Genomic DNA, 25965 nt, shown 5'->3' with positions numbered 1-25965 from the left:
GTGCTCAGACAGCAATTACTGGATGATTGTTTATGTACAGTAAACCATTAGTATCAACTGACACACAGGACGTTGGACAAATAACATTTCCATCATGTTGGAAACGTCAATGGAGAATGCCTGCATACCTTCACCCATAATAAGCAACATGAATAAACCAACATTCAGAAATGGAGAAATGTTGTCCTTTTGATTAAACAATGTCCTACTGTCTGTCAGTGTGTAGGCTACAGTTTGGTTCAGGACCAAGTCATGTGATTTCTCCCCCATGTCAAGCAGTCAGGCAGTGTCAATTCTAGGGATCCTATGGACTCCCAACAGTATTAAATCAGTAAGTGTATATCAATCTCCAATCATAGCAATAGCATCAACCACTTAATAGGTATGGTCAGTAAAGAAATGTAATAAAACTACATATGATTGAGGCCCCCCATGACGCCAGTGATCTCATTCTCACCCAGCCAAGTCCTGATAGTCACACTCAACCATCCGGACTGACGGAGACAGAGTGGCCTCTGTGTGACTGCCCTTTGCCACCCCAAGTCAGTGACAGGAGGTGGATGGTGTGACCAGCAGTAGGGGAACAATACAGTCAGCATGGATACACAGGTCAGGCTGTCAGGCTTCCCAGGATCACTATTGGATTTGGTCAACTGCCAGAACTGGACAAAGTGTGAGATGTTGTAATGCCACTACTTTATCAATCCACATCTCACTCACACAACCCCCCAGTATAAGCATGTCACACCAGTCATTCTGAGTGAGTCACCCCTGGTAGCTGCAGAGTAGTGGTGTGACGTGGGGAATATCTTCTGATGACAGTTTCAAGTGGATCAAATTCATACAAAATAAAGGGAGGGAAGGCAGGCAGGGAAATAATATCTCTGCTACCTGCCCATAGCAGTTGCTGAGGGAATATACAGCAATGTCATATGGCCACCAGGGGGGATGTAAACACAGTGAGTTCAAATTCAATTATCTGTTTAATTAACATGAATATAGTAGGTTAGGTAGTGATTGAATGCAGTACAATCAGAGATGCATACACGGTAGCATTGATGAACGAAATGTTTGTACTCTTACCAGTACTAGAACTAGTGGTCCTGTGTGGCTCAGTTGGTAGAGCATGGCGCTTGCAACGCCAGGGTTGTGGGTTCATTCCCCACGGGGGGACCAGGATGAATATGTATGAACTTTCCAATTTGTAAGTCGCTCTGGATAAGAGCGTCAGCTAAATGACTTAAATGTAAATCTAGTCTACACAATGTTATGAATTGAACTGTTAAACATGTAATGAAACATTAAACCATTTCTAATTGAACGCAATGACAGTAATATGATGAAAACATAGAGGTCAATCACAGTAAACAGTACTCTTATTTTTCACAGTATTTTATGTAATCTCTGTTAAAAAAAATCCCCCCAAAAATCTATGGTATTGGCAACTTCAGAGTTTCTCGGCTATGATGCTGTCCCACAAGTAGAGAGTGTAAAGCTAGCATCAACAAAACAGCCCTGCGCAAAGAGCTAGAGCCCATAGATGAGCCCAACAGTTAGAGTCAATTGAAGGAGAAGTATTGAGAGTGCTGGGCTATAGAGGTGATTGGCCGTCGCTGTAAGCAGGTTGGCATCTTTGGAGGCGTAGACGCTGCGACTGAAGGTGGGATGGATGTGTCGGAAGTTATCATGGAGATGTGCTACAAATTCTTCATCCGCCTCTGTGGAGAAAATCCCAGTGACAAACTGTTCAAACTAGGGAAGAAAAAACACATTTACAGGGTGGTTATTTATAAACTGTGATGTAATTAAGCATGATCATTCATTAGATTCATCAGATCATTCATGGTATTGTTTTCCATCACTAGTAACAATCCTAGTATAGCTGTTCGCCCAGGGTTGTTCCATGGTGAAAGTATCCTGGTGGAACACAACGATCAGGCTGGTTCTAACAATCAGGCTGGTTCTACCAGGCTATGGTGAAAGCATAGATTCAGGACTTTTTCACTAGCACAGACTGGAATATGTCCCGGGATTCATCCGATAGCATTGAGGAGTTTACCACATCAGTCACCGACTTCATTAATAAGTGCATCAACAACGTCGTCCCCACAGTGACCATACGTACATATCCCAAACAGAAGTCATGGAAAGCTGATGCTTTCAAGGATCGGGACACTAATCCGAACACTTATAAGAAATCCTGCTACGCCCTCAGACGAACCATCAAACAGGCAAAACGTCAATACAGGAACAATATCTAATCATACTACATTGGCTCTGACATTCGTCCGATGTGGCAGGGCTTGAAAGCTATCACAGATTACAAAGGGAAACCCAGCCGCGAGCTGTCCAGTGACGCAAGCCTACCAGACGAGCTAAATACCATCTATGCGCTTCGAGGCTAGCAACACTGAACTATGCATGAGAGCACCAGCAGTTCCGGACGACTGATCACGCCCTCCGTAGCCGATGTGAGTAAGACCTTTGAACAGGTTAACATTCACAAGGCGAGATGGATTATCAGGACGCGTACTCAGAGTGTGCGCTGATCAACTGGTAAGTGTCTTCACTGACATTTTCAACCTCTCCCTGACCCAGTCTGTAATACCTACATGTTTCAAGCAAACCACCATAGTTCTTGTGTCCAAGATTGCCAAGGAAATGACTATCGCCCCATAGCACTACCATCTGTAGCCATGAAATGCTTTGAAAGGCTGGTCATGGCTCACATCAACACCATCATCCCAGACACCCTGGACACACTCCAATTTGCATACCGTCCCAACAGATCCACAGATGATGCAATCTCTGTTGCACTTCACACTGCCCTTTCCCACCTTCACAAAAATAACACCTACGTGGGAATGCTGTTCATTGACTACATACAGCACAGCTCTGCGTTCAACACCATTGTGCCCTCCAAGTTCATCACTAAGCTGACTCTAGGATTAAACACCTCCCTCTGCAACTGGATCCTGGACTTCCTGACGGGCCGCCCCCAGGTGGTGAGGGTAGGCAACAACAAATCCGCCCTTTGACCCTCAACACGGAGGCCCCTCAGGGATGCGTGTTCAGTCCCCTCCTGTACTCCCTGTTCACCCACAACTGTGTAGACGCACACGACTTCAACACCATCATTCAATTTGCTGCCTACACAAAGGTGGTAGGCCTGATCACCGACAACGATGAACGATGTACGATGTACTGGGCCGTACTGGGCCGTACGCACTACCCTCTGCAGCACTTTGCGGTCGGATGCCAAGCGGTTGCCATATCAAGCGGTGATGCAACCAGACTGTTCTCTTTGCTCCCGCACGGCAAGTCTGGAACCAACAGCACCCTGAACAGCTTCACCCCCAAGCTATAAGACTGCTATAGTTAGTTAAATAGTTAACCAATAATTCCCTGGAATATCTGCATTGACCCTTTTTTAACTCATCACATATGCTGCTGTTACTGTTTATTATCTATCCCGTTGCCTTGTCACTTTATCCCTACCTATATGTTCATATCTACCTCAATTACCTCGTACCTCTGCACATCGATGCGGTACTGGTACCCCTTGTATATAGCCAAGTTATCATTACACATTGTGTATTTTTTCTTTGTGTTATTTTTTAAATATTTTTCTACTATTTCTCTTTTGTTTTTCCTCTGCATTGTTAGGAAGGGCCTGTAAGCAAGCATTTCACTGTTGTTCACAAAGCATGTAAAAAATCAGATTTGATTTGACTTGAGATTAAACCCATTCCATGTGTGTGCTTGCTTACCTGTGACCATGAGATATAGGTGGGGACTTCATACATGGTCCATATAACGGCTTGAGAACAAGGTGGAGTGGTGAGGCTACCATGGTAGCGGTAGTACTGGGACAAATGGCTCTCAGGCAGAAGGCCGATCAATGGGAATGGTTTGACTGTAGCCGTTTGACCTAGGCGAGGGAGAAAGACCTTTATTAAACGTTTATTAAACCCTACATGGGACTGAAGCATGTTCACAGTCACCACACTATATCTATACTGAACAAAAATGTAAACGCAACATGCAAAAATGTCAACGATTTTGCTGAGTTACAGTTCATATAAGGAAATCAGTCATTAGGCCCTAAACTATGGATTTCACATGACTGGGCAGGGGCGTAGGCCCACCCTCTTGGGAGCCAGGCCTACTCACTGGGGAACCAGGCCCAGCTAATCAGAATGAGTTTTTCCCCACAAAAAGGGCTTTATTACAGACAGAAATACTCCTCAGTTTCATCAGCTGTCCGGCTGGCTGGTCTCAGACGATCCCGCAGGGGAAGAAGCCGGATGAGGAGGTCTTGGGCTGGCATGGTTACACATGTTCTGCAGTTCTGAGGCCAGTTGGTCGTACTCCCAAATTCTCTAAAATGACGTTGGAGGTGGCTTATGGTAGAGAAATGAACATTCAATTATCTGACAATAGCTCTGGTGGACATTCCTGCAGTCAGCATACCAACGGCACGCTCCCTCAAAACTTGTAACATCTGTGGCATTGCGTTGTGTGACAAACCTGCACATTTTAGAGTGGCCTTTTATTGTCCCCAGCACAACATGCACCTGTGTAATGATCATGCTGTTTAATCAGCTTCTTGATATGCCACACTGGATGGATTATCTTGGCAAAGGAGAAATGCTCACTAACAGGGATGTCAACAAATTTGTGCACAAAATTGGAGAGAAATTATTTTTTTGCTGATGTGAAATTTCTGGGATCTTTTATTTCAGCTAATGAAACATGGGATAAACATTTTACAAGTTGCGTTGATATTTTTGTTCAGTGTACATTAGAGTACTTATGTTCCTACAGACCTTTGTAGGCAATGGAGGGAAGTAGTCGTGATATGCGTCCAAAGTGTACATTTTCAATGTAATAAAGCTGCAAGAAGTTAGAGGTTTAGAATATATGACTTCATCATGACAAAACTGATATTTTTATAAATACGCTCTAAAATGAACTACATAAAGTATTTAACTATAGTTTACATCAATAAAGAACGCAAGAACTGCAAGGCCAGTTGGGTCATCCAAGGCAGATGTCAAATTGGGGTGACTTGACTTCATGTTGACTATGTGCATCTGCAAAAGAAAATGCACTGACAATGAAATATAAAACCAGGATGCAGGCACTGACTGCTGCTATTTATTTTGTTCACCAAAGATATCCACCCTTCAGTGTAAAGTTGACTGGATGTAGAGAGGACCATCACCCACACTTACCTCCATTGGATACCTGTGCCTGTCCACAGTATGCTCTGAGCCGTTGGTGTTGAGGCTTCCCCAGTGAAAGTGGAGCTGGATGGTGTGGTACGTCCCTGGAAGACCTCCACCACTCACAGACATCCCATTCCCAACCTCCAACACAACTGCATACAAACACGCAGAGCACTTATAAACGTCTACACAAAATGCACAACCCATTCACACACATACGTTCTCACAAGCACACACATAGTTGTCCTGTGATGTAATAAGAAACGGGACACATAGGCTAAAGTCTCTAAGCAGAAAATAACTACTCAGTAGATACACCTCCTCACAAATCAATTTCTATGGTAATACTCACCAGAATGCCCATTGTTTTTCAGTTTCCAGTGTCCTGTATGAACAGCATGAAAACCATCCAGACGTAAAGCCTCCAGTGACTCATTTCTGGTCATATGATGATCCAGGTTGATTGGAGAGTGATGTTCTTCAAGTATTGGGTGGCAGGATGGGAACGCGTCTCCCCATGCATATGGATCTGAGGAGGACACAAAAACACAAGCTGATGACATTCAAAGTGTAAGTCTACAGTCACCATAGAGTTAACACGATAAGAATATTACTATATTTTATTACAATATTGATTTGAAATCTACCAAAAATAATTTATGAGAAAAAACAACATTTAAAAGTGCATTGTCTCTACTTTTGATACATTGAATAAATATAGACACTTACCACAAAAACTCTCATCATAACAGAAGTCCACTGAAATGGTAAAACAAAGAGGATATCAACTGTAAAGAATTCTTACCCATGACGTAATACACACACAAACAGCTGCCTACCTTGGATAATATCAAGGACAAGCCGGATACTCACCGGTGTGTGAACCTGTCATAAACATCACTAGGAAAGTTATGATTGCCCAAATCATTTTTGCGTCAATAAATGAGCACAGCATTTCAATAGGTCTAGTTAATGTCTAAAATAAAAATCACAGAGGCAGGCCTAATCGGTGCTTAGGGATCTGTGCAAATGCCAAGCTTAAATAGGACTGGGAAAGTGAATGCTGAGCGCTTTTTTTTCTTTCTCTGTTTGGTCAGTGGAGTGTGTCATTGCCAGTGGTCTTTACTGATGAATGTCACATAACGGGACATTGATGCAATGAAAGCTTGCCAACTCTCGGCTGAGCACCGATGCCCCCAAGCGGTAAGGTCAATTGTTTTTTAATTGTTTTTTTAGAAAAACGATTAAGTAGCAGGTTGGAATATGTCAAATGTTAGCACTGTTTATTTTGTCAATGTATCTCCTAGTGGTCTGCCGATAAAGGGTGCCTGTCGAAGGAACAGACAGGTATAGGTGTATAGGCCTAATTTCAGGTGAAAACATATGCTGTAATAGGCTACTGATGCTTGACATGGTCTGAATAATAAATGGTACATTTTTTGGTTTCAGCCTCACTGTGAAGATAAGTTGCCTTATTGGAGCGAAGACGGATAAACCCATCTCCTATAGCCTGGGAGGAGAATTAACTTACAGGGCACCCCTTATTCCCTTCTCTGTCAGCAACACACAACTGACCGTTTAGGGATTTCCCACATCTCATCTTAATCCCCCTGACATTTGGTTACAGCGGCTGAGGGATTTCCTTGACAAATCAAGAGAACTCAGTGAAATGCAGTACCTTCGGAAAGTACGCAGACCCACAGCAAAGGGCAAACTTTTTCCACATTTTCTTACATTACAGCCTTATTCTAAAATTGATTAAATAACATCCTTAGCAATCTACACACAATACCCCATAAAGGAAGAAGCAAAAACAGTATTTTTTTGTGTTCAAATTKATATAAAAAAAAAACTGAAATACCTTATTTACATAAGTATTCAGACCCTTTGCTATGAGACTCGAAATTGAGCACAGGTGCATCCTGTTTCCATTGATTGTCCGTGAGATGTTTCTACAACTTGATTGGAGTCCACTTGTGGTAAATTCAATTGATTGGACATGATTTAGAAAGGCACACATCTGTCTATATAAGGTCCCACAGTTGACAGTGCATGTTAGAGCAAAAACCAAGCCATGGCGTCGAAGGAGTTGTCTGTAGAGACAGGATTGTGTCGAGGCACAGATCTGGGGATGGGTCCCAAAATAATTATGCAGCATTGAAGGTCACCAAGAACACAGTTGCCTCCATCATTCTTAAATGGAAGAAGTTTGGAACCACCAAGACTCTTCCTAGAGCTGGCCGCCCGGCCAAACTGAGCAATGGGGGGGGGCCTTGGTCAGGGAAGTGACCAATAACCGATGGTCACTCTGACAGAGCTCTAGAGTTCCTCTGTGGAGATGGGAGAAACTTCCAGAAGGACAACCATCTCTGCAGCACTCCACCAATCAGGCTTTATGGTAGAGTAGCCAGACGGAAGCCACTCCAGAGCCAGGACATTAATCCAATCAAACATCTCTGGAGAGACCTGAAAATAGCTGGGCAGCAACACTCCCCATCCAACCTGACAGACCTTGAGAGGATCTGCAGAGAATAATGGGAGAAACTCCCCAAATACAGGTTTGTCAAGCTTGTAGCGTCATACCCAAGAAAACTCAAGGCTGTAATCGATACCAAAGGTGCTTCAACAAAGTACTGAGTAAAGGGTCTGAATACTTATGTAAATGTGATAGCAAAAACAGGATTTATATAATTTTTTTCTTTGTCATTATGGGGTATCGTACATAGATTGGGGGGGTGGGGGGACAATTTAACCAATTTTAGAATAAGGCTGTACCGTAACAAAATGTGGAAAAAGTCAAGGGTTCTGAATACTTTCTGAAGGCACTATATAGCGTAGGCAGAAGCAGGTAGCCCTATTCACCCACTGCGGTCAAGTACGCAGTCAACCATCTATGGTCTCAAGTTCTCTGCTAAAACTACAGGCTTAACCTTCTCAGAGTCCTTACCCAAATTGAGACAACAGGCATCTGTCCTTCATGATACAATTTATTTGGCATTTGGTTAGATGTACATCTAACTCAGAAAAATACACAAAAGCCCCCTGCAAAAGAAGCAACAAAAATTTTACAATTTAAAAGCTATGAAATTAAAGAGAATACAATTAAATGTATCAACAGTTGCATTTTACATGTTCTAACTCATTGAACATGTCGATAACAAAATCAACTACAGTTTAAATCCAGCAGTTGGGGATGGAGCAGGGGTTCCAATGCATTTATCTATATCAACCTGTAGGCAAGCCTCTGAGCTAAGCCTGGGCAAAGATGAGCAGAACTTTGTTTAAATTATAAAATCTGTTGGAAATCTCAGCATGCCTAAAGACTAAAACATGCACTATAGGCCCTAAAACAAGCTGAAAACGCACTCAAACCAAATATTGAGATCTGACCCCCAAACACGCATGCACACACCAAAGTTTAAGATTTATTTTTTTAACAATTCAAGACATGATTTTCTTGGATAATCCACAAAAGGATTGTCTATGCTAAAAAAACAAAAACAACTTGAGACCTACCAAAGAGAGAGAAAAAAAAATGCTATAGACAACCATACATAAACACATAGTACACACAAAGCTGCAATTCTCAAGATATATCTTCAACCATTTCATTGCTGCTGGTGATAGACTAAAGCCATATAGATGACCATGCTATGCAGATCCTGGCTGGTAAGGGCTTGGACTAAACTGACTCCAAAACCCTCATAGGGGCCTTTGTGCTTTCATAGGCCTGGCATTGTAGCCTTCCAACTCCTATGACCATTCAACACCACAGGTGAACAAGCAACAGGGCTCTCACAGGTCTACAGTATATACATCAGGAGTGTAAAGAATGATTGTCATAATGGGGACAAATTGTGGTTTTCCTAGTAGCTTTTTCACTACTGCGTTAGACTTTCCTGTCCGTCATCATGAAACAGGAGAAAGGGGGTTGACCACTCAATCCCATATAGGCTACTATTAAAACCTAAACAGGTAAATCCCCAATGTCATGTTATAGTCTGAATCTTAAATACACTGACATGACAATGTACATTGGTAAGAAAAGAAATACAGATCCAATGGCTTCCAAAAATGAGAATTGATGAATGTGTACATAAACCCTCACACATACGTACAGACAGTTGAAGACAGAATTAATTTAGTATTAATTGTTATTATCATTTCATGAGAACACTTTTTTTAGCTTAAGAAGTTAACTTTTACAAATTTCATGAGGGGGTATAAAACAGTAAGTTACCCTTACACATCGCTAGGAGCTACAACTGAAAAGCTAACCTTCATTCGCCATTCTCTTTCATGATGTGAACTCATTGACCAATGGTGGGGGGACCCTTTAACAATGTTCAGATCCCACAACAAACAAGTCACAGCCTACTTCTTACCCAAGAAAAGGGCACAATACTCAACCTACTTCAATTAGAACTCATAAAATGAAATTCAATACTGTAGCAAGATTATTTGAAAAGTTGTAGCATTTACCTCAGAAAACACAGTAATAGCAGTGTGTTAGTTGGAGCTAACACTAACCGTACCTAAATATTTTTGCAAGTTTAAAAAAACTTTTGTAGCAGAACCTTTCATTTTCCTATTCAAATTTGTGCCATCAATCTGGAAGACGTCTTAGCATATCAGATTGATTGGAGAGCCCAGAAATCCCAGTTCAGAGGCGGTGCTTGTGATGGAAAAATAATGCATTTCATTCGTGGAGGAGACTTTGAGATCTAGTAGGGAGGGAGAGCAGAAGCACTCGATGCTTTGAGTTGTGTGTGATGGTCTCTAAGTCCAACAAATGACAATCCAAGCTCTGCCTCCACGATATAAGCAAAAGGACACAAGCCATCTACCCACTCCATTATTACCTGGTGTAATGCCCGAGGTAGTACTTACATCAGGAGCATCAAGCTCAAACAATACAATTGAAAAGCTTTGTCCAATGAAAACTAGAAGCAGAAACTCAACCTCCTCGGCCCGGTGTAGTGCTGTTAGTTCTCTGTACAGAATAATCAGTCTTCATCAGTCTTCCAGATCCTTCTTCACCGGTCTGTGTTCCCCTGTAAGAAAGTGGTCTGCTTCACACCATTTTCTCCAAGTTCAACTGACAGACACCCGACTGGTTTCAGTTTACCTGTTTAAGAAACATACCAGTCCGATTCTCCTCACCGCTGCACACCTCAAGGAATAGACTGGTCCCTCAATCCATCCTGATAGTCTCTACCCTCTACCCTTTGCCATTCCAGTCTCTTCTCACCCTCTCCTCTAACTAAATGGACCAGTCCGCTCCAGTCCACCCTCCATATGATGGACCTGTCTGACACGGTCCACCTCTCTCAATCTGTGGGTCCAGACCGTAGCAGTTCCCCTCTCCCTCATCTCAGTCCTATACCATGGTGCTGAGGGAGGAGCTGCTGCTGCAGTCTGCAGGCATGGAGTCAGGGACGTGGCCGTCAGTGGGGGTGTCAGGCTCCACCAGGAGGGTACTGCTGTCGATGGAATCTTCCCGCTCCTGGGAGGACATTGGCACAGAGTCTGGCTCGGGGACAGGTGGTGGTGGGGCATCTGTCATGGCATCTACCACATCCCTCATCTGACTTGGAATCATCTGAACTCCATGGCGTGCTGTGGAGAACAGTGAGGACAGGGTTCAGAAACAGCTAGATACTTAACATTGTATCTAATAATAATCACAACTGTTCAATTACAGGAAGTGAGTAAATCATGGTAACAACAATAGGGTGGTCCATAAGTTATTTTAGGCCTACCCAGGTCCATATAGAGAAAGCTGTCGGGGTTGATGGAGGCTTCGTAGGGAGGAGGGGGGTCGTCTGGGTGCTGGATGTCTGGGTATTTGTAGGCAGCGTAGGGTGGGGGAGGTTCCTGGAAATGAAATGCACCTCCCTCTCCATCATCAGAGAGGTGCAGGGGAGTGAGACCAGTGCCAAAAGCATCTGGGCCATAGTCAAAGCCTGGGACTCGCCGCCCAAGGTTGAAATGATGCACTGAAGATAGAGAAGGAGACAACATTTCCAACAATTTGAAACCAATGTAGATGGATACTCACAAATAAAATGTGAATACACTAAAGTACCTGAGACTAATACAGGCTAGCTAGGAGAGGTGTTCCGGGTTTGCTAAAAAGGCCAAAAGGGGTCGTTTTTTTCAAGGGATGGCAGTGAGCTTGGTGACATACGTTGTTCGTATGAGTGCGATTATATGCTGCTTACGGTTTCCTCCAATGAGTGTTTCGATGCGCTCGCGTCTGCGCTGCCGGAGCCTGTGCACCATGAACAGCAGCAGAGAGAGGATGAGGAAGGACGAGACACAGCTGACGATCAGACGCATCCCACTGGCCATGGAGTCAAACAGGTTGCTGCCCTCTGAAAGACAGAGTGTCCAGATTCTAATACAATGCAAATGTTATCAATTTTTTTATACAACCGTTTCTCAACTTTTGTCCTTTTACTTCCATCTTCTGAAACTACAGGGACAAACATTGAGGCACATGACAAGTGAGATGTGTTAAGAGCGCCACCTTGTGTGACATTCACAAACATCCATAGTTTCTTTTTTTCCCTTCTTTTTTATTTTTTATTTTTTTAATAGGGAACTGTGAGTATTTAGGCAGTACCTGGGTCCAGGCAGGTGAACTTGCAGCACTCCTTGGGGTCCTTGCCGAAGTGCTTGCAGCCCTCCGGCCGATTACACAGTGCGGCCACACACATCTCTGGCTCGCCGTCGTGACATGTGCAGCTCAGGCACGGGTCTTCCCCCTTAGGCGTGAAGTAGTACCCCTCAGTCACCACCTGGTCCTTTATGTCCACACATGTCTGCCCTGTTAAAGAAAATCAAAGGTTTACAACCAGAACCAAACAAAAACTATACCTACACTAACTGAGGATGCTGGACTTCCCTAATTTACATACGCATTACAGCACCCAATATTTTTGATACAGAATTATGACTCAAACAACCAGATTTCCACTGAGCATCTACACTTGTTACAATCAAGCAACTTTGACCTCTTGTGAAGCTGCATAGGTCATTGGGTTTTAATAAGAGCAGACATACTCCTCTTGCACAGGAAAGGGAACTTCTTGTAGCAGTTCTCGGCATGCCAGCTGTGAAGGCCGCGCTCGTTCATGCTCTTGATCTGGAAGCGCTGCAGCTGGGCACAGAATACGTTGTCCTGGGTCGGAGATGCCTCTCCAAATTTCGTCAGGCCCTCCGGGGGGAGGAACACCTGCATCGACCCTGAAAAGGAACAGAGAAGGGAACAAGATTAACCTAAACCAAATACAGGTTTATTGCTTTGGTTGTTTGAGCATGACCATGAGTGCTCCTTGAGTTCAACTAATCCCTTTTGCCTATTTTCATTCATTTTAACTGCACCCACCTTTATAAGCCACCTCCCAACGGCCCTCCAGTGAATGGTTCCGATTGGTTATGACATACTGGTAACCCACCCAGAACCTGAATCGGAGAGAAATTGGATGAAATAAAGACCATGGGACAGTAAAGCATCAGCCTTCAGATGAACACTATATCACATCATGTAACCCATCCTTAGCAAACACATACTCACTTGCACTGGTCTCTGCGCTCGCACACTTTCTCGTCAAAATCCACCTCGATCTTGAGGATGAACTGCAGTTCCTCGTTGGTAACGAAAGTCGCCAACGAGCCATTGACTTTCTGGCATGTGTCTACAGCTTGCCAGTAGTTCTCGTTCCTCAGGTATACCTTGTAGCAGCTGGCTGTCTTCTCGTAGTGATGCCACCCACTTGGGCACTTCTCTGTGGAGGAGAAAGGTGCTTTAGCGCTCCTACAGTGTCCAGTAACAAAGCTTTCCATCTGTTCTTTTAGCAACACTTCCAGTAGTTTAGATATTGTTTTAAAATCTCTCTAGCTCATCTTAGATGAGTACTGAGTGAATGACTGATGGAGGTAGTTAGGTGGGGTCTTACTGTTAAAGCGCATAGGCTGGGCCACGCCGATGACATCTTCCACTTGGTCAAACTCATTGGCAAAGTGAAACGTCTCATCCTTCATGGCTGTAAGGGAGGATCCGAGAGAGAGAGAGATACCAGAGTAAGCAGTGTTTCCGTAAAAGGAATGTAGTGGCTACTGGCTGAAGATCATAAAAAAACCTTCTGAAGACAACTTTGTTTGGACTCAAGGAACTTCTTATTAGGGGATGGAGAAACTGCCTTTTTAGCCCAGTCACAGGTCATCAACATTAGTTATTTCTCATGCCAAGAAATAGTCAAATGTTGACTGCTTTTGCTACAATTTATCAAATAATCTAATATGTACACAGTCCAGATGAAACAAGATGGCTGTTTTATGGAGGTCAGATGCTGTGTGTGTACCCAATCCTTTCCAGAATTCCTATGATGCAGCCAGCGATCAGCGCTAGTTCAGGAATTAAGTAGCGGAAACAATAGGATTTCCTTCTATCGCTTACTACTGCCATATCTAACCACATTAAAGCTCTACAGCTGCACCATTGAGAGCATCTTGGCTTGCTGCATCACAGCTTGGTATGGCAACTGCACAGTCCTCGATCGCAAGGCGTTACAGAGGGTGGTGCGGACGGCCCAGTACATCACTGGGGCCAAGCTCCCTGCCATCCAGGACCTCTATACCAGGCGGTGACAGAGGAAGGACCGGAAAATTTGGCAAAGAGCCCAGCCACACAAGCCATAGACTGTTCTCTCTGCTACCACACAAAAAGCTGTACCGGAGCACTAAGTCTAGGACCAAAAGGCACCTGAATAGCTTCAACCCCCAAGCCATAAGACTGCTGAAGAGTTAAATCAAAATGGTTAACCAGACTTAATACCCTGTTTTGCACCGACTCTCTTACACGGACTATGCACACTCACTGGACCCTACCCACATGCTCACACTCTCCACATAAACAGAGTAACAACAGTGTATCTATCCTGATTGCATAGTCACTTTAACCCCTACCTACATGTACATATTACATCTACCTCATAGCCCTGCACATTGACTCAGTACTGGTACCCCTTGTACAGTGGGGAGAAGAAGTATTTGATAACCTGCAAAATCGGCAGTGTTTCTTACTTACAAAGCCTGTAGAGGTCTGTAATTTTTATCATAGGTACACTTCAACTGTGAGAGACGGAATCTAAAACAAAAAAATCATAATGTGATTTTCTGGATTTAAGTAATTAATTTGCATTTTATTGCATGACATAAGTATTTGATACATCAGAAAAGCAGAACTTAATATTTGGTACAGAAACCTTTGTTTGCAATTACAGAGATCATACGTTTCCTGTAGTTCTTGACCAGGTTTGCACACACTGCAGCAGGGATTTTGGCCCACTCCTCCATATAGACCTTCTCCAGATCCTTCAGGTTTCGGGGCTGTCGCTGGGCAATACGGACTTTCAGCTCCTTCCAAAGATGTTCTATTGGGTTCAGGTCTGGAGACTGGCTAGGCCACTCCAGGACCTTGAGATGCTGCTTACGGAGCCACTCCTTAGTTGCCCTGGCTGTGTGTTTCGGGTCGTTGTCATGCTGGAAGACCCAGCCACGACCCATCTTCAATGCTCTTACTGAGGGAAGGAGGTCATTGGCCAAGATCTCACGATACATGGCCCCATCCTTCCTCCCCTCAATACGGTGCAGTCGTCCTGTCCCCTTTGCAGAAAAGCATCCCCAAAGAATGATGTTTCCACCTCCATGCTTCACGGTTGGGATGGTGTTCTTGGGGTTGTACTCATCCTTCTTCTTCCTCCAAACACGGCGAGTGGCGTTTAGACCAAAAAGCTCTATTTTTGTCTCATCAGACCACATGACCTTCTCCCATTCCTCCTCTGGATCATCCAGATGGTCATTGGCAAACTTCAGATGGGCCTGGACATGCGCTGGCTTGAGCAGGGGGACCTTGCGTGCGCTGCAGGATTTTTATCCATGACAGCGTAGTGTGTTACTAATGGTTTTCTTTGAGACTGTGGTCCCAGCTCTCTTCAGGTCATTGACCAGGTCCTGCCGTGTAGTTCTGGGCTGATCCCTCACCTTCCTCATGATCATTGTGTCCCACGAGGTGAGATCTTGCATGGAGCCCCAGACCGAGGGTGATTGACCGTCATCTTGAACTTCTTCCATTTTCTAATAATGCACCAACAGTTGTTGCCTTCTCACCAAGCTGCTTGCCTATTGTCCTGTAGCCCATCCCAGCCTTGTGCAGGTCTACAATTTTATCAATCTTACACAGCTCTCTGGTCTTGGCCATTGTGGAGAGGTTGGAGTCTGTTTGATTGAGTGTGTGGACAGGTGTCTTTTATACAGGTACGAGTTCAAACAGGTACAGTTTATACAGGTACGAGTTCAAACAGGTACAGTTAATACAGGTATGAGTGGAGAAACAGGAGGGCTTCTTAAAGAAAAACTAACAGGTCTGTGAGAGCCGGAATTCTTACTGGTTGGTAGGTGATCAAATATTTATGTCATGCAATAAAATGCAAATTAATTCTTCAAAATCATACAATGTGATTTTCTGGATTTTTGTTTTAGATTCCGTCTCTCACAGTTGAAGTGTACCTATGATAAAATTACAGACTACATGCTTTGTAAGTAGGAAAACCTGCAAAATCGGCAGTGTATCAAATACTTGTTCTCCCCACTGTATTTGGCCTTATTTATTGTGTAACTTCTTTTTTTGTTTGCAAAATCTTCCTCTTTTTTTTTTTTTTTTTTTTTTAACATGTTTTGCAATGTTGGGAAAGGGCTCGTAAATAAGCATTTCACAGTAGTCTACACCTGTTGTATTTGGCACGTGAAGTTTTTTATTTGATCTTCCCAAAACTGATTAAAAATACAAAGCTCTAAATGAAAGACATTAACAAAAAATATGCACGTATGAGTTTGTTGGTTCCCATGACATTTAGAAAGTTGTTTTCTAAGATGTCTAGAGCTGCTCTGACTGCTGTTCAAGATGAGCCTTATAGTATTGTGGGGAATGTACGAAATCTCTGTCCTTCACTTTGGAGCATGCAACACAATATAAATGGACATAGAGTATCATGATTGTTAGGGAGAGGGACTAGAGTTCAGGATGAGGTCTAGGTACAGGGTTGAAGAGGTGTTACTTACGGGGGCAGTCCAACTCATCGCTCTTGTCCTCACAAGCAGTCCAGCCATCACACTGCCAGGACAAGGGGATGCATTGCATCTTCCCACTGAGGCAGGCAAACTGCCCAGGGCTGCAGCGCAGCTCTGAAACACAGCACAGAGGGAGGCTAACATCACACAGAGCCCCCAGTAGTTTTGACATGGCCACTACAACACAGCTCTTGGTCTCTCAGTTTTGCTTACCAACTATAAAAACATGAGTCTATGGAAGATTGAGCATTTCCAGCTTTTAGGATCATTACTTAGACACCTGCCCATGTCTAGTGATAAATAAGAAATAAGGGTTTCACCATTTATCATAAACATTACATTAACAATGCAACCGATGCTTAAAATAATGAAAGTTTTCTGGGAAACAAAATTAATAAAAGAAAGCATCAAGGGAAAAACACAAAATATTTATTGGAATTCAGTTATGCAGCAATCTCTCTCAAGTATTCTGACGGAGATCAATTCAGGTCTGGTGGTTAAAATAAAAATCAGAGTAGATACTAGCTATAGATACAAGACGAAAATCCTTATAACTAGAAACAAACAGGGGTCATCATTGTGAGTGCTTTGGAGAACTGCGATTAGAAACAAAAATATGAGAAACAGGAGAAATGAGGGACGTGTATCAGGGCATAACAATTATCTAAAATAGGCCACTATAAAAAAATATATATATTTAAAAAAAGATGTAGCTTAAAGCGGTCATGACAGGCAAGACATAGGCCTACTATATACCCTTATTTAGTGTCTAGCCATAAATGTAAGTGCCAAAATAAAAAATGTATGAGGGATACAAAGTATTTTGAAAGCAGGTGATTCCACACAGGTGTGGTTCCTGAGTTAATTAAGCAATTAACATCCCATCATGCCCAGTTGCCCATTAAATTTGGCTACAATGGCTAGAAGAGCCCTCTCTTCTAGCCATTGTAGCCAAATTTAATGGGCAACTGGGCATTATTCTCAAAGGAGCATAGGGGGTTTAAAGGGTGTATGTCTCAGTCATCAGATCTCAACCCAATTTAACACTTATGGGAGACTCTGGAGCGTCTGGGACCGTTTTCCAACATCAATAAAACACCAAATTCTTGTGGAAGTATGGTGTTGCATCCCTCAAAGAGTTCCACACACTTCAAATCTATGCCATGGCACACTGAAGCGGTTCTGGTGACTCAACGCCCTATTAAAGACGCTTGTTGGCATTTCCTTTATTTTGGCAGTTCTGTATATTCCTTAGTAACAGAGAAGCAGAGTTAAGTGGGTCAGCGTCTCTGCGCCATGTGTGATTAACATGAGACGTGCCACTGCATCAGGGGTTCTCCTGTGAGATGGTATTAGGCCTAGCTTTCTAAAGCAGTTAGAACTCTTCTCACTATGGCCCTGAGCAGATATAGGCCTGGCGTCTAGACAATCACACTGGATACTTTGAAGGTAGTTCAATATTGTTAAAGGAGTTGAAAGCATATAAAAAATAACTGTTAGAGTAAATATCTGAGTTCAATGGAAAAACAAAGCACTGCTGTGAATGGGAAGATTCAACAGAGGCACAAGCTGAGGATAGAGATGAGTAACCCAAATAGCTGGAGCCTGGCAGACCTATACATCCACTGCACTAAAAGGAGATGCTGCTTACCCGACAATAATCTTGCCAGAGCTAGCCGTGGACCTGAAACAAAACAAAAAAGAAATTTCTGATGAACTAACCCTTTGAATCTCAAAATTCCCCGTTTGGAATGTTCCACCACAAAGGGGAGGGAACTGTATGATGACAGAAATGACAACATGTGAAAAAAGGTTTTACAGAAAATGTCATTCGTATTTCACGTCGCATTCACTAGATACCATTTCTGAGCAAAGATCAATGTAACCGAGGAAACTTTGGGTATTTAACCATTTGTTATTTTGATGTTTGAGTTGACCCAAAAGTCACCAGGACCACACACTCTTCCAATAAAAGTTGAACATTTTTGTTCTGTCTTTTTGTAATAACATCCCGTTTACATGGACGCATAGAATGTAACCTAGGTTGGAGCCATACATTGTGTGTGTGTATATATAAATAAAAGAATGTAGCCTAGGCTATTCACAACGAAGCAAGTCGGCCAAAACCACCCGTGTTTGTATCTATTAAAGGCCCCAATTAGCAGCAGCTACTCTTCCTGGGATCCAGCAAGCTTAAGGCAGTTATATATTACATTTCATAACACTTTACCCAATACATTTAGTGTTCCCTCAGGCCACTACTCCACTATCCCATATTTACAATACAACATCCATGTGCACGKGTGTCTTATCATGTGTGCATCTCCAAGTCCCCGCTGTTCCATAAGGTGCTTTTTTTTTTTTTAACAATCTGATTCTACTGCTTGCATCAGTTACCTGATGTGGAATAGAGTTCCATGTAGCCATGGCTCTATGTAGTACTGTGCGCCTCCCATAGTCTGTTCTGGACTTGTTATAATCTCCACCCGGCACAGCCAGAAGACGACTGGCCACCCCTCAGCCTGGTTCCTCTCTAGATTTCTTCCTAGGTTCTGGCCTTTCTAGGGAGTTTTTCCTCGCAACCGTGCTTCTACACCTGCATTGCTTGCTGTTTGGGGTTTTAGGCTGGGTTTCTGTACAGCACTTTGTGACATCAGCTGATGTAAGAAGGGCTTTATAAATACATTTGATTGATTGAATAGACCTCTGGTGGCATGTCTTGTGGGGTATGCATGGGTGTCCAAGCAGTTTAAACAGACACCTAGGTGCATTCAGCATGTCAATCTCTCCTCCACTTTGAGCCATGAGAGAATGACATGCATATTAGTAATGTTAGCTCTCCGTGTACATTTAAGTGCCAGCCGTGCTGCCCTGTTCTGAGCCAATTGTCATTTTCAGAGGTCCCTCTGTGGTACCTGACCACACGACTGGTGCGAACAAACTAGAACCTGTAGGACCTGCCTTGTTGATATTGTTGTTAAAAAGGCAGAGCACCACTTTATTATGGACAGACTTCTCCCGATCTTAGCTACTGTTGTATCAACATATTTTGACCATGACAGTTTACAATCCAGAGTTACTCCAAGCAGTTTAGTCACCTCAACCTGCTCAAATTCCACATTATTTATTACAATATTTAGTTGAGGTTTAGTGAATGATTTGTCCCAAATACAATGCTTTTAGTTTTTGAAACATTTAGGACTAACTTATTCCTTGCCACCCATTCTGAAACTAACTGCAGCTCTTTGTTAAGTCCTTCAGTAATTTCACTCGCTATAGTCGCTATAGTAGCTGATGTGTATAGTGTTGAGTCATTCGCATACATAGACACTGGCTTTACTTAAAGCCAGTGGCAATTCATTAGTAAAGATTGAAAAAAGTAATGGGCCTAGACGGCTGCCCTGTGGAATTCCTGATTCTACCTGGATTATGTTGGAGGCTTCCATTAAAAAGAACACCCTCTGAGTTCTATTAGACAGGTAACTCTTTATCCACAATATAGCAGGGGTGTAAAGCCATACCACAGACTATGATTGATAACGTCGTAAAAGCACTACAGAAGTCTAACAAAACAGCTCCAACAATCTTTATCAATTTCGCTCAGCCAATCAGTTATTTGTGTAAGTGCCATGCTTGTTGAATGTCCTTCCCTATCAAGCTCTCACCCAGCCCCCAAATTAAAACCTTGAGGTTAAGTCAATAATAGGTTCTTCCACCACTTGCAGTTTAACAGGCGATGGTTTATGAGGTTAGACAAATACACTACTTGGACAAAAGTGTTAGAACACCTGATATTCCAAAATCATGGGTATTAATATGGAGTTGGTCCCCCCTTTGCTGCTATAACAGCCTCCACTCTTCTGGGAAGGCTTTCCACTAGATGTTGGAACATTGCTGCGGGGACTTGCTTCCATTCAGTCACAAGAGCATTAGTGAGGTCGGTAGGCCAATCAAGTTCTTCCACACCATCAACAAACCATTTCTGTATGGACCTTACTTTGTGCAAGGGGGCATTGTCATGCTGAAACAGGAAAGGGCCTTCCCCAAACAGTTGCCACAAAGTTGGTAGCACAGAACTGTCTACAATGTCATTGTATGCTGTAGCGTTAAGATTTCCCTGCACTGGAACTAAGGTGCCTAGCCCTAATCATGAAAAACAGCCCCAGACCATTCTTCCTCCTCTACCAAACTTTACAGTTGGCACTATGCATTCGGCCAAGTAGAATTATCCTGGCATGCGCCAAACCCAGATTAGTTCATCGGATTGCCAGATGGTGAAGCGAGATTCATCACTCCAGACAACGCGTTTCCACTGCTCCAAGAGTCCAACAGCGGCAAGCTTTACACCACTCCAGCCGACGCTTGGCATTGCACATGGTGAACTTAGGCTTGTGTGCGGCTGCTCGGCCATGGAAACCCATTTCATGAAGCTCCCGACGAACAGGGGCAGTTTGGAACTGGCTAGTGAGTTTGCAACAGAGGACAGACAATTTTTACACGCTTCAGAACTCAGTGGTCCCATTCTGTGAGCTTGTGTGGCCTACCACGTCGTGGCTGAGCCGTTGTTGATCCTAGATGTTTCCACTTCCCAATAACAGCACTTACAGTTGACCGGGTAGCTCTAGCAGGGCAGAAATTTGACGAACTGACTTGTTGGAAAAGTGGCATTCTATGACGGTGCCACATTGAAAGTCTCTGAGCTCTTCAGTAAGGCCATTCTACTGCCAATGTTTGTCTATGGAGATTGCATGGCGGCGTGCTTGATTTTATACACCGGTCAGCAACGGATGTGGCTGAAATAACAAATCCACTCATTTTAAGGGTTGTCCACATACTTTTGGCCAAAAATAATGTTTCAAGGCAACAATCAACAATAGCTAGTCTAAATTATCTTTAGGTTACTTATTAGGACAATGAAACAATAGCTAAAAAAAAAACAGCAGATGGCCCAGTCTTGTGTTGCTCCTGCGACATAGCAATCTAAAGTTTGCTTTGCGTGCCTGTTTGCTAGCTGAAATGCAGCTTGCGAATTACACTGAACAAAAATAAAAAAGCAACAAATTAATTAATTAGGCTCCAATCTATGGATTTCACATGACTGAGAATACAGATATGCAACTATTGGTCACAGATACCTTAAATAAAAAAGGTAGGGGCATGGATAAGAAAACCATTCAGTATCTGACGTGATCACCATCTGCCTCATGCAGCACGACACAGCTCTTTTGCATAGAGTTGATCAGGCTGTTGATTGTAGCCTGTGGAATGTTGTCCCAGTCCTCTTCAATGGCTGTTTGAAGTTGCTGGATATTGCCGGGAACTGGAACACGCAGTCATGCACGTCGATCCAGAGCATCCCAAACATGCTCAACGGGTGACATGTCTGGTGAGTATGCAGGCCATGGAAGAACTGGGACATTTTCAGCTTCCAGGAATTGTGTTCAGATCCTTGCAACCTGGGGCTGTGCATTATGCTGAAACATGAGGTGACGGTGGTGGATGAATGGCCCAAAAATGGGCCTCAGGATCTCGTCATAGTATCTCTGTGCATTTATTTTAAAAAATTAAAAAAGATTAATCAGCTGTCCTGTTGGCTGGTCTCAGACGATTCCGCAGGTGAAGAAGCCGGATGTAGAGGTCCTGGGCTGGCGTGGTTACACGTGGTCTGCGGTTGTGAGTGCAGTTGGGCGTACAGCCAAATTCTCTAAAATGACATTGGAAGCGGCTTACGGCAGAAAAATAAACATTCAACTGCACGCTCCCTCAAAACATCTGTGGCATTGTGTTGTGTGACAAACGGACAAATGTGGCCTTTTTATCCCCCGCACAAGGTGCACCTGTGTAATGATCATGATGTTTAAGCAGCTTTTTTTATATGCCACACCTGTTTGGTGGATGGATTGTATAGGCAAATGGGAGAAATGCTCACCAACAGGGATGTAAACAAAATGAGAGAAATAAGCTTTTTGTGCGTACAGAAAATTTCTGGGATCTTATTTTAGCTCATGAAACCAACACTTTACATGTTGCGATTATATTTTTGTTCAGTATAGCTAGCTAGTAGTGTTGGCCGGTATACCGAAACTTCTCTACTTTTCGTTACTAGATCATGAAAAATGTGTTACTTTCAGTACTTGTGTCAAATGTCTCACAGATCAAGCCCCGTTTATCAGCGCTGCCGACCCCTTATTATAGCTCACAGGTCCTGCTCCACTTACTCATTGCTAGCTGAATCCGGTCCTGAGGAACCGCTTCACTCACTGGGAGTCTGGGCTGCATCATGTCAGCTCCTCACTCATGCTACACAGAAGTTAACACACTTGAATAACGCGACACGGCGTGTAAAAATGTTGAAAGTGTTATCGAAACAATATCCACACAGGCTAGAACACTAAAATGCAAATTGATACCAGTAGCTTCCAGCTTTGTATGCCAACTTTCCTTGTTAGCTGACAGCTAAAATCAATTCACTAACGTAGCACTTTGCGATAACATGCAAACCATAGCACAAAATATGCTGATTGATTTCAAAGCTGATTGACAACAAAAAAACATTAACTTATTCGATCTCTCTCCCGCTCACGTTTCTCCCAAAGATTATCGCCGATCTCCTCTTGCCTAGAGAAAAACAATTAATTGTTCCAGTGGAAGGAAAACTGATTGTCAACTGTAGCCCCATGTAATCAGCCAAAACAAGCTCAATAAGCCAGTGCATGCATGCATTCCTATTGAATATGCATTCAACGGTATTGTGGATAGGCTACATCTTGTTTATCAATAGAGATTTACCATTCAAATAAATGCTTACCATATTGTTATGTAGTTAGATTGTTTTTACCAAAGTCAAATTGATTGTATGATTGCATAATTGATTCATTAATGCATAAATGGCTGTCTCTGAAAAATGACTTTGATGATTTTTTTTCTCCAATGTAATGATATTGAACTCAAAAGATGTCCAACAATTGAACAGGGCCCAGTTTCCCGATAGTGATGGAATTTAGGCGTACGATTGTTTTAACGATGCCTCGTTCCAACAATGGCCGAAGACTTAACATGCATTTGCCAAAACACCAAGCAGGGAGAACATTCACTAAGTGCGTCGCTGAGGCATACAGTCTATACTGATAGGAACGAAAGAAAGTCAGCGCTGCTCTCAGAGCAGCTTTATCCATTCAAATCGTACCTTAACATTATAATTATTCCACAATACTGACAATGGGTCTGCTCCTACAAAGATATTACCACGGCTGCAAATTCTGAGGCGGCTTATTCTAATGCTTAGTTTACCCTATAATAATGCACTAAATAAAGATTTGGCACATCATTGCACACCTGTTGTTACACATCATGAAACAGAGGTAAAAATGACAGACAGTAGGCAGCCTACAATTAGCAAAATAGATCTCAATTGAATGAAAATGAAATTAATTTCAATATTGTTGAATTATATATGCTTATGTAACCTTTCTGAATGCAGTCATCTCAGTTCTCATTTGAAGCATATTTGTATCATTTATTTGCAGTGCAGAGTGACTAACTGAAATGTCAGTTATTTTTTGGTTTTTAAACTAAACATTTGAATTCCCTTTAGTTTTTTGTTATTTTTTCCCCCTGTGAGCCCAATGTGAACATTGCCCAGTTTCTCTAGAGATAAAAGTCAGACCTAGCCTGAACTGTGGGATGTTGTAGGGAGTTTCCAACATGCCCATATTCTACATAGTTTTGCGCATAAACCGTGGTAATTAACTGTAATGACAATAATCCATTGAGCGTCTACTTGTCCAGTCTGTTGTTCTTTTACGACTGCTACTGAAGAGACAAGAATGTGCGATTGTGAGGGGATATAGAGAGCAGCTGTTGCTTCGCCAGGTATCTCTACCTGAAAAATACAGTATCAATGTGATAGATTGTTGGTATTCAGCCGTCATAAAAGTATGCCTTAGTTACTTTGAAGAACTACAAAATAGTGATTGTCAGACAGCAAGCAGCTCTATAGAGATCAGATGACTTGGAGTTAAATAAAGTAATCAAATAAAATAAACGTAATATAGAACATTGAAATATTTTATTCATGTAAAGTAATGTAAATAAATGGTTAATAGGTGATAAGCAATAATGGGCAGTCACTACCATCATTGGACTTAATTGTTTTAAACCCAATCGAAACTGAACACGTGATTATTTCTTAATAATCGAAACGAACTGATTTTTTAAAAACACTAACCACTCAGCACTATTCGCTTGTTTGTAACAATTGCAAAGTCTTTGGCAACTGTCTTTGTAGTCAACTTCTTAAAATCATAGGCGGTCAGAGACAGATAAACATATTGATTATATGTTTAGCATTATATGTTTAGCAACATATTGATTATATGTTTAGCAGAGATATGTAGTGACCCGGTAGGTGGGGAAAGCGTCTACCGACGCGCGTAGTTAGTTATTCTACTGGCGGTCCGTAAATAACGAGCGTTTTCATGTGCAACTTTAGTAACATAACGATGGGTTTTGGAAACAGCTCGGAGATTTTTTGATAATCGGGCCCAGAGTAGTAACGTTAGCTAATTTACAARCTGAGTTTGTCTGGATCAAGTGTGATTCCGTGACTAATATTTTTTTCCGTGGTATCGTTTTGGTATCGAGTATTGTGATACTAAACTTGTTATCGAAGTCAAAATGCTAATAAGGTGACAAGACTAGATAGTACTGGGTTCTGGAAATAAAGTGCAGCAGCTACAGCTAACGACGTTAGCTAACTAAAGCTGCTAACTAGTAACGTTAATGCTAAACTTTCATCAGGCTAGCTATAACTTGTAAACGTTCTCTCCAGCAAAGTGTAAACCATACTGAAGATGGAACTGCAAAATATATCTAACTAGTTACAACTCAATATTGAAATATGTCCCCATAAGTCATTTTAAAATAAAATGATATACGTTAACGTTAGATAACTACGCAGTAAGTGGGCTAGTGAACCCACACCGCGCGCTGTTCACTAAAGGCGGCGGCAAAAATTGAGACCAGTGGATAAGCTAGCTAGAAACGCCATTTACACTAGCTAAATTCCCGTACAATTAGGCCTACCATAGCTCACGGGTATAACGTTACATACATAAGCAAGCTAGCTGACAACCAATTGCATTTCACTGGTCTTACCTGTTCGTGGTGGGTCTGTTAAAGTGAGGACGAAGAGCAAAGAGAGAAGGACGTAACTGCTGCTGTCAGCCTTTGGCAACATTTATCCTCCATTCATAGTAACTCCTCTACTCAGAAATAAATTAAACCGAGATCCAACGTTTGCTTCTGACCTATCAGCGCCAAAGATAGTTCCTAGCCATTCAAAAACATGAAAATATATGGTAGATAACGAGCTACATCCTTATTATTAAGCCCTGTTTTTCATTCGGCCTGTCCAACAATGTATTCCTGAACGGAAATAAAACAAGATGGCTCCGTCCTCCCATCACAACAATCCCAAACGGCCACAAAGCCTATCAGCTGGTGGGTTGGAGGCGGAGTTTTCTAAAGTTATTGTCATACAGTCATTGGTTATTGTATACGAAATGTGTTACGGTCAATGACTGTATATATGAACGTT

The 25965-nt window shown here is 42.6% G+C and overlaps 2 protein-coding genes across 3 annotated transcripts; both read right to left on the bottom strand.

Moving 5' to 3' along the window:
- Positions 1-64: 64 nt before the first annotated feature.
- On the bottom strand, positions 65-6309 carry car15 (carbonic anhydrase 15). The gene is made up of 8 exons (XM_023983200.2): positions 6105-6309; positions 5961-5990; positions 5584-5760; positions 5238-5383; positions 5004-5096; positions 4830-4896; positions 3771-3931; positions 65-1752 (listed from the first exon to the last, which is right to left on the bottom strand). Exons 1-8 carry the CDS (start codon positions 6184-6186, stop codon positions 1528-1530), a joined length of 981 nt encoding a protein of 326 aa, XP_023838968.1. The 5' UTR covers positions 6187-6309; the 3' UTR covers positions 65-1527.
- A 1891-nt stretch (positions 6310-8200) lies between these two features.
- Positions 8201-25850, bottom strand: LOC111961464 (integral membrane protein DGCR2/IDD). Of its 2 annotated transcripts, XM_023983757.2 has the most exons (11): positions 25524-25841; positions 18019-18051; positions 16359-16481; positions 13196-13282; positions 12814-13024; positions 12625-12701; positions 12300-12482; positions 11860-12063; positions 11456-11608; positions 10994-11230; positions 8201-10850 (listed from the first exon to the last, which is right to left on the bottom strand). In XM_023983757.2, exons 1-11 carry the CDS (start codon positions 25603-25605, stop codon positions 10612-10614), a joined length of 1629 nt encoding a protein of 542 aa, XP_023839525.1. In that variant the 5' UTR covers positions 25606-25841; the 3' UTR covers positions 8201-10611. The 2 variants fall into 2 exon arrangements, with proteins under 2 accessions (XP_023839525.1, XP_023839526.1); XM_023983758.2 differs by lacking the exon at positions 18019-18051 and having other exon boundaries at positions 25524-25850.
- Positions 25851-25965: the final 115 nt, after the last annotated feature.

This window comes from Salvelinus sp. IW2-2015, linkage group LG4q.1:29 (genome assembly GCF_002910315.2).
Source record: "Salvelinus sp. IW2-2015 linkage group LG4q.1:29, ASM291031v2, whole genome shotgun sequence".
NCBI classification, from domain to species: domain Eukaryota; kingdom Metazoa; phylum Chordata; class Actinopteri; order Salmoniformes; family Salmonidae; genus Salvelinus; species Salvelinus sp. IW2-2015.
Note: the sequence above shows the minus strand (reverse complement) of the source record. Positions and strands in the feature narration are given on the sequence as shown.